The 17271-nt window shown below is 42.5% G+C and overlaps 1 protein-coding gene across 3 annotated transcripts in view; it reads right to left on the bottom strand.

The window, feature by feature from the left end:
• Window positions 1-17271, bottom strand: part of LOC129815204 (receptor-type tyrosine-protein phosphatase alpha-like) — a 59139-nt gene that overhangs the window by 21830 nt on the left and 20038 nt on the right. For all 3 annotated transcript variants that reach the window (XM_055868717.1, XM_055868718.1, XM_055868719.1), the window contains exons 2-5: window positions 1937-1983; window positions 1544-1634; window positions 904-1326; window positions 729-749 (exon numbers count right to left, since the gene is read on the bottom strand). In XM_055868717.1, coding sequence (XP_055724692.1) covers window positions 729-749; window positions 904-1326; window positions 1544-1634; window positions 1937-1957 — 556 coding nt within the window. In that variant the 5' untranslated portion in view covers window positions 1958-1983. The remainder of the gene's footprint in view (window positions 1-728; window positions 750-903; window positions 1327-1543; window positions 1635-1936; window positions 1984-17271) is intronic.

The raw sequence follows: 17271 nt of genomic DNA, 5'->3' as shown, positions 1-17271 counted from the left end.
GCGACTCCAGGATGCTGGCCTTCTAGGCAGAGTTCCTCTGTCCAGTGTCTGTGTTATTTTGCCCATCTTAATCTTTTTTTTGGGGGGGGGCAGTCAGATATGGCTTTTTCTTTGCAATTCTGCCTAGAAGGCCAGCATCTCGGAGTCGCCTCTTCACTGTTGACGTTGAGACTGGTGTTTTGCAGGTTGGATAAAATCAACAGTAAGTGATAGTGATCCCAGTGGGAATCAAACCCAAAACCCTGGCATTGCTAGCACTAAGCCACTCTTACCAACTGAGCCACACAGGGGCCACATTTGATTTCATGTTGTTCAAACTGCCATCTTGGCTATTTCAGCTAATTGTTGTTCATTTTTCATTATTCTGTGGAATTTTCAGTGTTCTCTGAGGGACAATGTACACATTGAATAGTGCTGCACCACGTTGTTAGGAAGGTAATTGAAACTGATAAGGAGTAGAGAAGAGGGACAATTTGGTCCATTTAATTTCAATGTCTCATACCATGGGCATAGAGAATGGACAGAAACCACAGACAGAGGAGAGATACTGGAGGGCTTGAATACTGCGTGTGTTCGACAGGCCAGTTAAATTATTGGCACATCGCTACCACGACTGCTTATGACTTATCTGTTATGCTATCGGAAATTGTCAGCGCGGTTGTATGACCGCTTGGCATGCCATTGTAATGAGACATCAACACCTCACACACACACACATACAGTCTTACCGGTGTCTTCTTCTCCACCACCTGAGGAGGACAAAACAAGAGTCATTACTATCAAACCTAAAAAAACATACACCAACCCCCCCCCCCCCCCCCCACCAACAGCACTTAACTTCTCAACTTTCACTCTCACACACTCCACTAGCAACCAACATACAATTAACACACAGACACACACCTGGAACAGTAGCCCCGCTAGTGGCCGACGTGGCTTCCACCGTTGGTTTTGTGTCTGTGTTGGTGGCAGTGTCTGGTGACTGAGTCTCTGGAACAGAGGTCCCATTCTCCCCACCCCCTCCCTGACTGATTGTGGTGGGAGCAGGGGGTGGCTGCGGGGTGGAGTTCACCCCTGTATGGATTTGGGGGGCTTCGGTTGGGCCAGAGGTTGGTGGAGGGGGGACGGGCGCAGGGGTGGCACCACTGGGGCCTGCAGTCAATATGACACCATCCACGGTTGTGGTAGTTGTCATTGTCGTCGTGGCAACCTTCAGGGCTGTGGTTGTTGGAGGGGGAGGAGGGGGGGTGATGGTTGTTGTCAAGGGAACATTGGGGAGGGTGGTGGAGGGAGGGTCCTTGGATTTGGCAGTGGGGACTGGACCTCCTAGGGATGAACGATAAGGTGTGAGAGAGGAGAGAGAAGAAAGACAGAGAGAGAGGAGCGAGTGAGAGAGAGAGAGATATTCAGTTTATTTAGGCTATTTCTGTTGAGTCAATTTGCAGCTTCATGAGAAGTGCAGTAAACAATAGCGTTGAATATGTCAAATGGTGTCAGCGGTGGGATCCGGATGTTCAGGTGATGTCATGTGGGTCCTTCTTACCTGTGGGGGTGAGAGGTGGTCCCTGGTCCGAGACGGAGACCCTGAGGGCCACACTGAGCAACAGGAGCAGGGGAGACACACCCATACTGCCCTGAGAGAATCAGAACACATGCCTGATTACTTAATGATATCCACAAAATTACCCTTTCACAGTGCAAACAGATGATTGGATTATTAATCCAGATGTGTTGTAGTTGTAACTGGAGGCTAATCCTAATCCTGGGTGATTACTTTTACAGTATAATCTAACTAAATGTGGGTACTTAATTGTTATAATTGTTATAATTAATTGTTATATATATATTTTTACAAGTAAATATAAAACTTCTTAAATGCATTTATTATCATGATTTATTATCATGATTTGAGTGGAACAAGGAGTTGTTCTCTTACCTTAAGAAGCGAAGTTGGCATCAATCACTCATTCGCACAGTATGGTCCTGGATCCAAACAGAAAGAAAGGCAATGTTAGAACCGCACACTGCTCTTGATAGTACCACTGATCTTTAATAAGCTTACGTATCGGCTTCACGGCCTTCGTCAGAGCATTTTGAGTTGAAAAAGAAATGTGCACCCTTATGTAGACCTAGCCCCACCCACATCCGTTCCACTTATCGAAAGGGGTTGGAGGCGAAGGAAAAACAAATAAGTGCTACCAAATATAACAATATGCATAAATATTCGAATAAAGTGTGTAAATAAGACGTATTAAACACGCATGTAAAACCACAATGAGGACATAGACCTACCGAGCAAGTTTTCAGTCATCATTGGGTACATCGTACGAAAAACATCAGAGTAATCTTAAATAGGGGCATAATTCATGTTCAAATTCACAACATAACATACATAAGCATTTCATAATTAAGACCTTTAGGAAATAATGTCTGGAGGGTGAAAATCCCAAAACATTCTCTTTTACTCAGAGTATTATTAATATCACCTCCCCTGTCTGATATCTTAACTTTCTCTATGCCACAAAATCTAAAAAAAAAAGGTAGAAATACCATGCTTTAAGTCATTAAAATGTACTGCGACTGGATAATCCCTGTCATTTCTCCTGATTGAACTTTTATGTTCACTGATTCTCTGTTTGAGAGAACGAGAGGTTTTACCTACATAGCACAGCCCACATGGACAAGTAATAATGTAAATAACATGGGTGGTGGAACACGTAATAATGTCATTTATTTGGAACCCTTTTCCTGTATGTGGGTGGCACAAATATTCTCACTTCATCATACTGTTGTACTGTGCACATCCTCTGCCTTTTGAATTAGGGATGGTCAAGGTCAAATATTTTTCCCAGAAGGATTGACTAATCCCAAACTTGCTAGGTGGTGATTTATCCCCAAAATATCTGACTATCTCCTCAGTTAAAAAAAAACTATACTGAATGCGCTACATATTCTGCGGTTAGGTTCAAACAATGCCTGCATCATTTATTTTATCTGCTTACTTTGCAGCAGCTTTTAAATAAAGTGATTTACAGTTAGTTTAACACATACAAGCTCACAGAACGGGACCGCCGTTCTGTGCTATTTTTACGCTGAAGCACGTAAAAATCATCTGTCCTCGGTTGCACTCACTAGACTTCTGAACTGCCTCTGGAAGCAACATCAGCACAAGAACTGTTAGTCGGGAGCTTCATGAAATGTGTTTCTATGGCCGAACAGCCGCACACATGTCTAAGATCACCAGTCGCAATGCTAAGCGTCGGCTGGAGTGACGTAAAGCTCGCCGCCATTAGACTCTGGAGCAGTGGAAATGGGTTCTCTGTAGTGATGAATCACACTTCACCATCTGGCAGTCCGACGGACGAATCTGGGTTTGGCGGATGTCAGGAGAACGCTACCTGCCCCAATGTATAGTGCCAACTGAGAAGTTTGGTGGAGAAGGAATAATGGTCTGGGGCTGTGTTTCATGGTTCGGGCCCCTTTCCAGTGAAGGGAAATCTTAATGCTACAGCATACAATGACATTCGACAATACTGTGCTTCCAACTTTGTGGCAACAGTTGAAGCCTCTTTCCTGCTTCAGCATGACACGGCTCCCATGTACAAAGTGAGGCAACAAAATAGTTTGTTGAGATAGGTGTGGAAGAACTTGACAGGCCTGAAGAACCTGACCTCAATCCTATGGAACACCTTTGGGATGAATAGGGGCGCCGACTGCGAGCCAGGCCTAATCGCCCAACATCAGTGCCCGACCTCCCTAATGCTCGTGGCTGAATGGAAGCAAGTTCTCACTGCTGTGTTCTAGCATCTAGTGGAAAGCCTTTTCCAGAAGAGTGGAGGCTGTTACAGCAGCAAAGGGGGGACCAACTCCATATTAAGGCCCATGATTTTGGAATGAGATGTTCGACGAGCAGCATATACTTTTGCCATGTCGTGTATATATCGTAAATAGGCCATCAATAAATAAATACATTAAAAATATGTTTTTTAGGCCATATCGCCCAAACCTACTATGACCCATGCGGGCATCGAACCCACAACCCCATTTTTGCCAGCTCTGTGCTCCAACCAACTGAACCATCGGACGCACATAGAAGCCCACCATTCTGTGTGCTAAATCCCCATCACTCTCTCCCTCTTGTTCTGGATGTGTCTCGTATCCAGGTGGTGCGCCGTAACATGAATAATAAATGACCACATAGTGGGACACTGTGAAGGAAACGGAATCTGGGGGGAAAAAGCATGTTATGTATGCATTTCAACTTGGGCCTAGCCCTATGTGCAAGACGGGACATAGTTAACCTACTTTTGGAAATAAATCGAGAAGTTAGGGACTGCGAAGGACCCACGAGTCGGGATTGAGACAATTTTTTCAGATTTTGAATTTGGACATGGATTTGGCAAAATTGCCTGTATTGTGTAATAGCTTTCTGCATTGACTGCAGTGGGGCTCACCTCAAACAACAATGAAAGGGATTCAGTTGAAATGTGTGTGTAGGGACGGGCCTAGAGAGCGCCGGCATGGTGGGCTGACTGTCTGATGTAATCCCATCAGTCCGCTGGGTGCGGTTTTACTGACTGAGCTGTGATAATCCCTGGCCTAATCCCATGGTCCTGACCCAGGAATAATCCAGCCCGTCTGGCTCTCTTTATTGCAATCTAGCCACACACACACATACGCACAGGGATGACTGCAGACAGACATACAAATCCTGGTTATCAGGAATTTACTGCCAGAATCTCCAATTTGGGTGCAAAAAACAGCTACTGTGCCACTTCTATCTAGAGGGAAAGGCTGTGATTCTTACAGTTTAGACCAGTATTTCCCAGCCCTGGTCTTCAACCTGGAGACTGTCCAAACATCAGTTGGACACTTCCAAATGGGAACCTTTTGGCCTACTCATCCACTATCAAATGTATGATATTAAATGCCCACACCAGTAGAAGTGCACTTTTTTGAGCTGAAAGACAATGGCCAGAGTTTACCCATTATGTTGCACATCGACGCAAGTCAATAAGTCATCATCAGTAAGTCAAAGTATGATATATTTGGGCTTGAAGTGCCAAATCCGAATGTGGGACTTTGGATGTTACCGTGAGTCTTAAATGTCTTTTCCTTTGAGATGACGAGCACATTTATTTCAGCCTACGTTTAGTTTCAGGGTGGGTTTTATTTAAAATGTTACCAGCCACCAGCATGGCAATATTTATTCATCAGAAACACCTGCTGCAAATGTCTTTCTATTCATGAGTCGTCTGAGCCAAACAGCTTTTGTCTGTAGCCTACACTTGGGTTTCCACTAGATAAAAACAGCCACAAAGTCAAAATTGGCTATATCATACAAATTGAACAAAAATTAGCTTGTTGGTCTTAATTAAAAGGTTAGGGTAAGGCTAAGGCTAGCGGTGTGGTTAAGGTTAAGGTGACAGTAAGGTTTAAAATATGATTTTGAGAAGAGAAAATGTATAAATAGTTGCCCTTACAAAAAATATTACAGTTTTGAAACTGCAGTAAATGTGCAGTAACTGCAGTCGACTGGTATTTTTGGACGCAGTATTTGCAGCATACTGCAGTCATACTACACTCTGACTGCTATCTTTTTCGTATGGGTGGTTTTATGACTTTATGGCACGCCCGGGCGGCAGGTAGCCTAGCGGTTAAGAGCGTTGGGCCAGTAACCAAAAGGTTGCTAGTTCGAATCCCTGAGACGACTAGGGGAGAAATATGCTGATGTGCTCTTAAGCAAGGCACTTAACCCTAACCGTTCCTGTAAGTTGATCTGGAGAAAAATGTCTGGTAAATTACTAAAATGTAAACGTAAATGTTTCACTTTTGCCGTTTTCTATCCCCAAACGAGGACAGAGAATGAGGATTCATCCCTGTGCTAAATTTAGAAGAGGTGTTTCTAAATTTAAAGGGTGGCCTTGTGCATTGCGAGTGTTTCACTTGACTTTGCTCTTAAAGCAGACTAATCACTGCAGAGCTGAATCCAGGATAGAACTAAAGGAAAACAACCAACATACCGACAAAGAGGCATACACACTAAACACACTAAATATAGTAGATTATGCATGTCATACTAACATTTCATTGAGCAAATTTCCTTCCTTCTTAAAATGGCGTTTTGCTTCATTTAAAAGTTGCCACAATAACTTAACGATCAGAAACAAAGCATGGAAAGCAGACAAAAAAATGTATCGGCTTTTATCTGCTTTTCTCCCTCCCTAGTAGACCATCTCCCTAGCTGATTCAGACTCCAGGAAAGTCGTAAAACAGCAAGAGCCCAGACCATTGCTTCCTTCCCCTGCAGTCTGTCTGCCTGCTAGTCCCCTAAACCCCTTGCTCATCCAAAACCAGCCTCTGACCTTAACCCTTCCTGTCGAATGCCCCAGCCTCCCCTCACCTGACACACAGAACAACCATCCTCATAACCAATGATTCAGCTATGACACAACCATCCCCATTAACATTAGCGACTATAAATTAATGTTAGACCGATTGAAACAGCAGCATCCTCTTTAAATTTGGCCAAATTTGGCATGGTTGCATCAGCTGTCTTCTATGAATCAGCCTTTGCACTTGAAATCGGGGAGCCTAAATGACCTTTTTGGACACCATGTGATTGGGCGAAGTGTTTATGGTGGTGAGGTGAAGCCATCCGATGCTAACCGTAGCTAGTAGGCGCAACTGTTGCAGTCCGTGAGTGTAGTGTACAAGTGTAGCCTACCAGTCTGATCTATAGCTCTGAGTGCATTAGTCTATGGGGACCCAGATAGATGTGTTTTGTCCACCTAAGCAGTCCCCAAACCCTTTCTATGTGTGTGTGTGTCCACAGAGAGGTGTGGGTACTGTGTGAGGCATGTCCCAGTGACTTAAGTGGAGAGGAAATTATTAATTCAAGAGGCACTAGTCAAGTTTATCTACTTCATAGGCCTACCTAGGCTACACTCACTCAACAACAAAGTGCTCTCTTTTATAGTCAAGTAAGAGAACAAAACACCCTTTGGAGTGATGGCTCTTATAAGCCTATTTGTAGCAGAGACCGTAGAGAAAGCTTACTGAACAATCTCTGGTTGTAGTAGCAGTAGAATGTGAGGGACACTGAATCATGCACATCCATCCATATGAGAATACTCAGCCTCATCACTCAAAGCTTATAGTAAATATAGCCTAGCACCCCCCAAAAAAATTTAAGTTTGACAACACAAACATCTTCTAAGCCTAGTATGCCACTGTACTATACCGCAAAGGTACAACGTTCTCCTCTTGCTCAGTTTCCTGTTGTGAAAGCTTTGTTGACAGCTATACCCGACCAAGATATTCTGCTAACCCAGAGAACAAAGTCGTGGTCCACAGTGGCTTCCTCTCAATGCTTCATTTCGGATCGCAATCTTCCGATATCTAAGGCTTAGTTCCACACAGGCAAATCCAATTGATTAAGGCCATGTCTAGAACGTTCTAGCCAGCTCAATGTTAGTCCACCTGGGTCTGCTTGGGCCAGAATGTGCATAACCTTTCCAAAAGTGCCCCATTTCTCACTTCCTATGTTTTGATATCTTGCTGCATTATCCTCCATTTTCACAGCAACCCCCTGAGATGAGCGGTCTCATCAAACGCCCTATTTCTAGGGAGATAAACAATTCAGGCAGAGACATGTTGTTCTTCTACTACAGGACTGACTAATAAGGTGTTCAACAGGGCTACTGTTTTACTGTTTTGACTCCGAACCACAAACTAGGGACGATACCAGTATTGCGGTAATAGTAAGTATTGTGGCAAGGAAACAACATACAAAGAGGATTTCTCTTCTTTAGGATAACAGTCCTAATGTTGGAAACAAACATAATTATGTTATCATCGGGTCACATTTATTTTCCAAGCACACAATATTTTACATACAGCAGGTTAACGGACCGAAGAGTTAAGTCTACTTCGTGTTTTCATTTTTGCCTTGGGGGGAAATAAAAGTGATACTGGGATCATCCAGGCCCTAACATAAGTGTAGACTTAGACTACATTGGAGGAAATGTTTTATTATTAGCCTAACCTTCTTGCCACTGCATTAATAGCCACACAGGGCTCTGCATGCAACCATTATACTCACGTATGCACCCAAATATTTTGCTGTGTGACCTGGGTTCTCTTTTTTTAGCACTAGTGCACCTAGAAAGCTTTAATATCTCAAATATTTCTCATTGTTCTTCTAAATTTCTTTGTGTACGCCTACATTTTTCAACTTATGCACACGTGCTCCTTGTAAAAAAGGTCTTCGTAAAGCCCCGTCACAATTGCTATAATGCAGCAGTCCACAAAACACATTCAGTTCGATACTGCGAAGGCCTGTTTTTCAGTATTTTGTTTAGTTGCCATCTGATCTCAAATGGATCAAAATAGGTGAACAATTTAAAAGAAAAGCCTTCATTTTAACATCGACATAAGACAGGAAAGGTGTTTAAGTGCAGAAGTGCGCGGGCCCAAACGTCATAATGTTCATGTGCCTCCTTATAAACAGCAACAGTGGTGCATACATACACAACCTACTCAGAACAGCGAATCCAGCGCAAACGCTGCATTCTATCTGATCGCCAAGATATTCCAAAAGCATCATGCATGTTAGTCACTGGTGTTGACTGTTGCCTCATGAACAATACACTCCTGTCCAACACAAGGCTCAATCTTACAGGGAAAATGTCTTCCAAACCTGAACTCAAATCACCAAAAGTCTTGATGGATTTAGGCTTTTTGAGATCAGGACGCTGCAGGGTAACGATGCCAATGTGCATTAGGCCTAACCGTATCAACAAAGACACAAAAAGCACACAAAATCGTGTCCAAGTGTGACAGTTGTTCAGTTCATTATAAAAGATACATTCCTCACACACGATTACCTTTGCATGTTGTTTAGCCTATTGCAATTGTGTGTGATAGATATTTTATAATCAGTTACATTTTGGGTTTATAATTCCCTGCGCCACATAGGCCTATATAAAACAGTGGTGGCGTTAACGTTCATATTTAAAAGCAAGAAGTGTGACAGTAGAACATAGGTTAACCACTGCACTTACGCTGCTTTCTTTACGCAAAACAGTGAGTTTTCTACCTGACCCCTTAGCTGTGGCTGGTGGTTTATCAAGCCTCTGATCATTTTCTTTCACACCAACTGTGCCTAGGCTAATACTTTTTAAAATTGATTTCACCTTTATTTAACCAGGTAGGCCAGTTGAGAACAAGTTCTCATTTACAACTGCGACCTGACCAAGAAAAAGCAAAGCAGTGCGACACAAACAACACAGAGTTACGCATGGCATAAACAAATGTACAGGCAATAACACAATAGAAAAAGTCTATACACAGTGTGTGCAAATGAAGTAAGGTTAGGGAGGTAAGGCAATAAATAGGCCGTAGTGGCCTAATTGTAATTTAGCAAGTAAACACTGGAGTGATAGATGCGCAGAAGATGAATGTGCAAGTAGAGATACTGGGGTTCAGAAAAAAAAAGAACATGGGGATGAGGTAGTTGGATGGGCTATTTACAGATGGGCTATGTACAGGTGCAATGATCTGTAAGCTGCTCTGATAGCTGATTTTTTTATTTATTTCACCTTTATTTAACCAGGTAGGCAAATTGAGAACACGTTCTCATTTACAATTGCGACCTGGCCAAGATAAAGCAGAGCAGTTTGACACATACAACAACACATAGTTACACATGGAGTAAAACAAACATACAGTCAATAATACAGTGAAAATAAGTCTATATACAATATGAGCAAGTGAGGTGAGATAAGGGAGGTGAAGGCAAACAAAATATATATATAAATAAATAAATAAAAAATAAAAAAAATATATAAAAAGGCCATGGTGGCGAAGTAAATACAATATAGCAAGTAAAAAAAATAACACTGGAATGGTTGGTTTGCAGTGGAAGAAGGTGCAAAGTAGAGATAGAAATAATGGGGTGCAAAGGAGCAAAATAAATAAATACAGTAGGTAAAGAGGTAGTTGTTTGGGCTAAATTATAGATGGGCTATGTACAGGTGCAGTAATCTATGAGCTGCTCTGACAGCTGGTGCTTAAAGCTAGTGAGGGAGATAAGTGTTTCCAGTTTCAGAGATTTTTGTAGTTCGTTCCAGTCATTGGCAGCAGAGAACTGGAAGGAGAGGCGGCCAAAGGAAGAATTGGTTTTGGGGGTGACCAGAGAGATATACCTGCTGGAGCGCGTGCTACGGGTGGGTGTTGCTATGGTGACCAGCGAGCTGAGATAAGGGGGGACTTTACCTAGCAGGGTCTTGTAGATGACCTGGAGCCAGTGGGTTTGGCGACGAGTGTGAAGCGAGGGCCAGCCAACGAGAGCGTACAGGTCGCAGTGGTGGGTAGTATATGGGGCTTTGGTGACAAAACGGATGGCACTGTGATAGACTGCATCCAATTTATTGAGTAGGGTTTTGGAGGCTATTTTGTAAATGACATCACCGAAGTCGAGGATTGGTAGGATGGTCAGTTTTACAAGGGTATGTTTGGCAGCATGAGTGAAGGATGCTTTGTTGCGGAATAGGAAGCCGATTCTAGATTTAACTTTGGATTGGAGATGCTTGATGTGAGTCTGGAAGGAGAGTTTACAGTCTAACCAGACACCTAGGTATTTGTAGTTGTCCACATATTCTAAGTCAGAGCCGTCCAGAGTAGTGATGCTGGACAGGCGGGCAGGTGCAGGCAGCGATCGGTTGAAGAGCATGCATTTAGTTTTACTTGTATTTAAGAGCAATTGGAGGCCACGGAAGGAGAGTTGTATGGCATTGAAGCTCGCCTGGAGGGTTGTTAACACAGTGTCAAGAGAAGGGCCAGAAGTATACAGAATAGTGTCGTCTGCGTAGAGGTGGATCAGAGACTCACCAGCAGCAAGAGCGACATCATTGATGTATACAGAGAAGAGAGTCGGTCCAAGAATTGAACCCTGTGGCACCCCCATAGAGACTGCCAGAGGTCCGGACAACAGACCCTCCGATTTGACACACTGAACTCGATCAGAGAAGTAGTTGGTGAACCAGGTGAGGCAATCATTAGAGAAACCAAGGCTGTCGAGTCTGCCGATGAGGATGTGGTGATTGACAGAGTCAAAAGCCTTGGCCAGGTCAATGAATATGGCTGCACAGTACTGTTTCCTATCGATAGCGGTTAAGATATCGTTTATGACCTTGAGCGTGGCTGAGGTGCACCCATGACCAGCTCTGAAACCAGATTGCATAGCGGAGAATGTATGGTGGGATTCGAGATGGTCGGTAATGCACACACGCACACGCACACAAACACACACACACACCTACTGTACTAAAAGTTTACTTGTTCAATGAATAGGAATATTTATATATATAACATATATATATATATATATAATCCGTGGAGCGACTCACAATTGGCATAGCGTCGTCCGGGTTAGGGAGGGTTTGGCCGGTAGGGATATCCTTGTCTCAGTATGTAAAATGTAATAAAAAATGTATGCACTCTACTGTAAGTCGCTCTGGATAAGAGCGTCTGCTAAATGACTAAAATGTAATGTAATGTAAATGTAATCTGTTTGTTGACTTGGCTTTCGAAGACCTTAGAAAGGCAGGGTAGGATAGATATAGGTCTGTAGCAGTTTGGGTCTAGAGTGTCTCCCCCTTTGAAGAGGGGGATAACCGCAGCTGCTTTCCAATCTTTGGGAATCTCAGACGACACGAAAGAGAGGTTGAAAAGGCTGGTAATAGGGGTGGCAACAATTTCAGCAGATAGTTTTAGAAAAAAAGGGTCCAGATTATCTAGCCCGGCTGATTTGTAAGGGTCCAGATTTTGCAGCTCTTTCAGAACATCAGCTGACTGTATTTGGGAGAAAGAGAAATGGGGAAGGCTTGGGCGAGTAGCAGAGGGGAGGGCAGTGCTGTTGACCGGGGTAGGGGTAGCCAGGTGGAAAGCATGGCCAGCCGTAGAAAAATGCTTATTGAAATTCTCAATTATAATGGATTTGTCGGTGGTGACAGTATTTCCTATCTTCAGTGCAGTTGGAAGCTGGGAGGAGGTGTTCTTATTCTCCATGGACTTTACAGTGTCCCAGAACTTTTTTGAGTTTGTGTTGCAGGAAGCAAATTTCTGCTTGAAAAAGCTAGCCTTGGCTTTTCTAACTGCCTGTGTATACTGGTTTCTAGCTTCCCTGAAAAGTTGCATATCACGGGGGCTGTTCGATGCTAATGCAGAACGCCATAGGATGTTTTTCTGTTGGTTAAGGGCAGTCAGGTCAGGAGAGAACCAAGGGCTATATCTGTTCCTGGTTCTAAATTTCTTGAATGGGGCATGCTTATTCAAGATGGTGAGGAAGGCATTTAAAAAAAATATCCAGGCATCCTCTACTGACGGGATGAGATCAATATCCTTCCAGGATACCTCGGCCAGGTCGATTAGAAAGGCCTGCTCGCTGAAGTGTTTCAGGGAGCGTTTGACAGTGATGAGTGGAGGTCGTTTGATCGCTGACCCATTACGGATACAGGCAATGAGGCAGTGATCGCTGAGATCTTGGTTGAAAACAGCAGAGGTGTATTTGGAGGGCAAGTTGGTTAGGATGATGTCTATGAGGGTACCCGTGTTTACGGAATTGGGGTGATACCTGGTAGGTTCATTGATAATTTGTGTGAGATTGAGGGCATCAAGCTTAGATTGTAGGATGGCTGGGGTGTTAAGCATGTTCCAATTTAGGTCGCCTAGCAGCACAAGCTCTGAAGATAGATGGGGGGCAATCAGTTCACATATGGTGTCCAGAGCACAGCTGGGGGCAGAGGGTGGTCTATAGCAGGCGGCAACAGTGAGAGACTATGATGCTTAAAGTTAGTGAGGGAGATATGAGTCTCCAGCTTCAGTTATTTTTGCAATTCGTTCCAGTTATTGGCAGCAGAGAACTGGAAGGAAAGGCGGCCAAAGGGGGAATTGGCTTTGGGGATGACCAGTGAAATATACCTGCTGGACCGCGTGCTACAGGTGGGTGCTGCTATGGTGACCAGTGAGCTGAGATAAGGTGGGGCTTTACCTAGCAAAGATTTATAGATGACCTCGAGCCAGGGGGTTTGGCGACGAATATGAAGCGAGGGCCAGCCAACGAGAGCATACAGGTCACAGTGGTGGGTGGTATATGGGGCTTTGGTGAAAAACGGATGGCACTGTGGATAGACTGCAAATGTACAGTCAATAACACAATAGAAAAATCTATGTACAGTGTGTGCAAATGTAGAAGAGTAGAGAGGTAAGGCAATAAATAGGCCATAAAGGCGAAATATTTACAATTTAGCATTAACACTGGAGTGATAGATGTGCAAGTAGAGATACTGGGGTGCAAAAGAGCAAAAGGATAAATAACAATATGGGGATGAGGTAGTTGGGTGTGCTATTTACAGATTGGCTGTGTACAGGTACAGTGATCGGTAAGCTACTCTGACAGCTGATGCTTAAAGTTAGAAAGGGAGATATAAGTCTCCAGCTTCAGTGATTTTTGCAATTCGTTCCAGTCATTGGCAGCAGAGAACTGGAAGGAAAGGCGGCGAAAGGAAGTGTTAGCACAGCAGGACTGGAACCAAAACTTGGTTCTATCTACAAAAAGATGATCCGGAGATGATTGGCTTCAAAGTTCACAACCCTCATTGGTTTGAATGGTGTCAGCGATTTTGATATTGTATTCTTTTGAAATTAACAACATGAATTAGGATATTTAGAGTACTATATAGGCTAGGTAGAGAACATTGAACAGAACAAGGCTATGTCAACAACAACATTTTTACAAAAAGGCAGAATCCGATAGAACCTTATAGCTTCATAAACAACAGGTGTAGACTAACTGTGAATTGCTTCCTTTTGGGCCCTTCCCAACAATGTAAAAAATATGAGGAATAAATACACAATGAGTAACGATAACTTGAATAAATACACGGGGTACCAGTACCGATTTGATGTGCAGGAGTATGAGGTAAATCTGTACATTTAGGTAGGGATACAGTGACAAGGCAACGGGACAGATAATAACAGCAGCGTATGTGATGAGTCAAAAGAGTTTGTGCAAAAAGGGTCAATGCAGATAGTTAACAAATAGCTACCTGGTCTAACTATTGATCAGTCTTATAGCTTGGGGGTAGAAGATGTTCAGGGTCCTGTGGTTCCAGACCTGGTGCATTGGTGCCGTGCGGTAGCAGAGAGAACAGTCTATGACTTGGGTGGCTGGAGTCTGACAATTTTTAGGGTCTTCGTCTGACACCGACGTCCTGGACGGCAGGGAGCTCGGCCCCAGTGATGTACTGGGCCGTACGCACTACCCTCTATAAAGACACTTGTCAGCTGGTCAGCGCATGCTCAGAGTACGCATTCTGACCATTTCTCCTGTGTTGTATATGGTCACTCTCCACGGTTCAGAAACATAATCTTCAGTGCGCCATAAAATTGGTGACTTTACCTATGTTGCCATGTGCATAATAGCAAAGTTAACCAGCATACTGATTCCGTGAGCACCAAGCCTCATGCAACAGAAAAATGTTGTATAAAGCAATTTCACAGAGTCAACTGTTTTTAATCTTTGGACTGCTTTAATAAAGCCTTTACAATCTATTTCCATTAGAACAGACTGGTATTACTTCGAATTTATTTAGTGTAGTTTACACTGTTCCAAACAGGCCAAAAAATAATATTGTAATTTAACAGCACCTATGTCACACATAATATGCACGCAGGTCTCGCTCCTATACTCTCCTTTTTCTTGATCTCCTTCTTCTTATTACAATTCTTATTATGATCATTATAATAAGTCATGTCATTATCATAAGCAGGCTTTGTATAGTATCCTTCAATAACCACCATTGAGCTGTAGGCCTAAGGGCGCGTCCTGTTTAGTCTTAATACCATCACTTACAGTAGCCTATATATTGAAATATAGGCCTAAGTTGCATCATTCCTTCATGCCATTACACAGCACACGAGACATTCATGCTCTGAAATGCAATCAAGCATTTTAGTTTTAAAATAAAATAACAAAAGGGAGCTTTGAATAATTAGGCCAAAAAAGAAATAAACCACTATTCACGAATGCATGCAACTTTTTTAGTCTTACACACACAACCAGTCAAGTTGGGACACACCTACTCATTCAAGGGTTTTCCTTTATTTTTATCATTTGCAAAAAAAAATATATATGATATTTGTACAATAATAGTGAAGACATGTAGTATGTAGTAACCAAATTTGTTAAACAAATCAAAATATATTTTATATTTCAAAATCTTCAAAGTAGCCACCCTTTGCCTTGATGACAGCTTTGCATACTCTTGGCGTTCTCTCAACCAGCTTCATGAGGTAGTCACCTGGAATGCTTTTCCAACCATCTTGAAGGAATTCCCAGATATTCTGAGCACTTGTTGGCTGCTTTTCCTTCACTCTGCGGTCCAACTCATCCCAAACCATCTCAATTGGGTTGAGGTCAGGTGATTGTGGAGGCCAGGTCATCTGATGCAGCACTCCATTACTCTCCTTCTTGGTCAAATAGCCCTTACACAGCCTGGAGGTGTGTTTTGGGTCATTGTCCTGTTGAAAAACAAATGATAGTCAGACTAAGCGCAAACCAGATGGGATGGCGTATCGCTGCAGAATGATGTGGTAGCCATGCTGGTTAAGTGTGCTTTGAATTAAAAAATAAAAATCACAGACCATCACCCCTCCTCCAAGCTTCACATGGGAATCATGCGGGGATCAGTTGTTGACCTACTCGGCGGTTGGAACCAATAATCTCAAATTTGGACTCATCAGACCAAAGGACAGATTTCACTGGTCTAATGTCCATTGCTCGTGTTTCTTGGCCAAAGCAAGTCTCTTCTTCTTATTGGTGTCATTTAGTAGTGGTTTCTTCGCAGCAAATCGACCATGAAGGCCTGATTCACGCAGTCTCCTCTGAACAGTTGATGTTGAGATGCTTCAGATTTCAATTTACAGACACATTTTTTGGGGCTGCAATTTCTGAGGCTGGTAACTCTAATGAACTTATCCTCTGCAGCAGAGGTAACACTGGGTCTTCCTTTCCTGTGGCGGTCCTCATGAGAGCCAGTTTAATCATAGCGCTTGGTGGTTTTTGTGACTGCACTTGAAGAAACTTTCAAAGTTCTTGAAATGTTACGCATTGACTGACCTTCATGTCTTAAGGTAATGATGTAGTGTCATTTCTCTTTGCTTATTTAAGCTGTTCTTGCCATAATATGGACTTGTTCTTTTACCAAATAGGGCCATCTTCTGGATACCACCCCTACCTTGTCACAACACAACTTATTGGCTCAAACGCATTAAGGAACGAAGTTATACAAATAAACTTTTAACAAGGCACAGCTGCTATTTGAAATGCATTCCAGGTGACTACCTCATGAAGCTGGTTGGGAGAATGTCAAGGTTGTCAGGTTGGTTGGGAGAATGTCAGGTTTTCCTACTTACAAAGCATGTAGAGGTCTGTAATTTTTATCATAGGTACACTTCAACTGTGAGACGGAATCTAAAACAAAAATCAAGAAAATCACATTGTATGATTTTTAAGTAATTAATTTGCAGTTTATTGCATGACATAAGTATTTGATAATTCAGAAAAGCAGAACTTAATATTTGGTACAGAAACCTTTGTTTGCAATTACAGAGAGCATACATATTTATATATAAACAAAATATATATATTTTTTTAAATCGGCAAAATCGGTGTCCAAAAATACCGATTTCCGATTGTTATGAAAACTTGAAATCGGCCCTAATTAAAATCGGCCATTCCGGTTAATCGGTCGACCTCTAGCCATGACATAATTTTCAGGAATTTTCCAAGCTGTTTAAAGGCACAGTCAACTTAGTGTATGTAAACTTCTGACCCACTGGAATTGTGATACAGTGAATTAATCGGTCTGTAAACAATTGTTGGAAAAATTACTTGTGTCATGCATAAAATAGATGTCCTAACAGACTTGCCAAAATTATAGTTTGTTTACAAGACATTTGTGGAGTGGTTGAAAAACGAGTTTTAATGACTCCAACCGAAGTGTATGTAAACTTCCGACTTCAACTGTATGTATGTATGTATGTATGTATGTATGTATGTATGTATGTATGTATGTATGTATGTATGTATGTATGTATGTATGTATGTATGTATGTATGTGTATATATATATATATATATATATATATATATATAGTTAGAACAGACTGTCTGGTAAACTTATTTATTCAGTGTTGTTTACACTAT

Source organism: Salvelinus fontinalis, chromosome 18 (genome assembly GCF_029448725.1).
Source record: "Salvelinus fontinalis isolate EN_2023a chromosome 18, ASM2944872v1, whole genome shotgun sequence".
Taxonomy (NCBI): Eukaryota; Metazoa; Chordata; class Actinopteri; order Salmoniformes; family Salmonidae; genus Salvelinus; species Salvelinus fontinalis.
The sequence above is the reverse complement of the archived record's forward strand: the minus strand, read 5'-3'. Positions and strand labels throughout refer to the sequence as shown.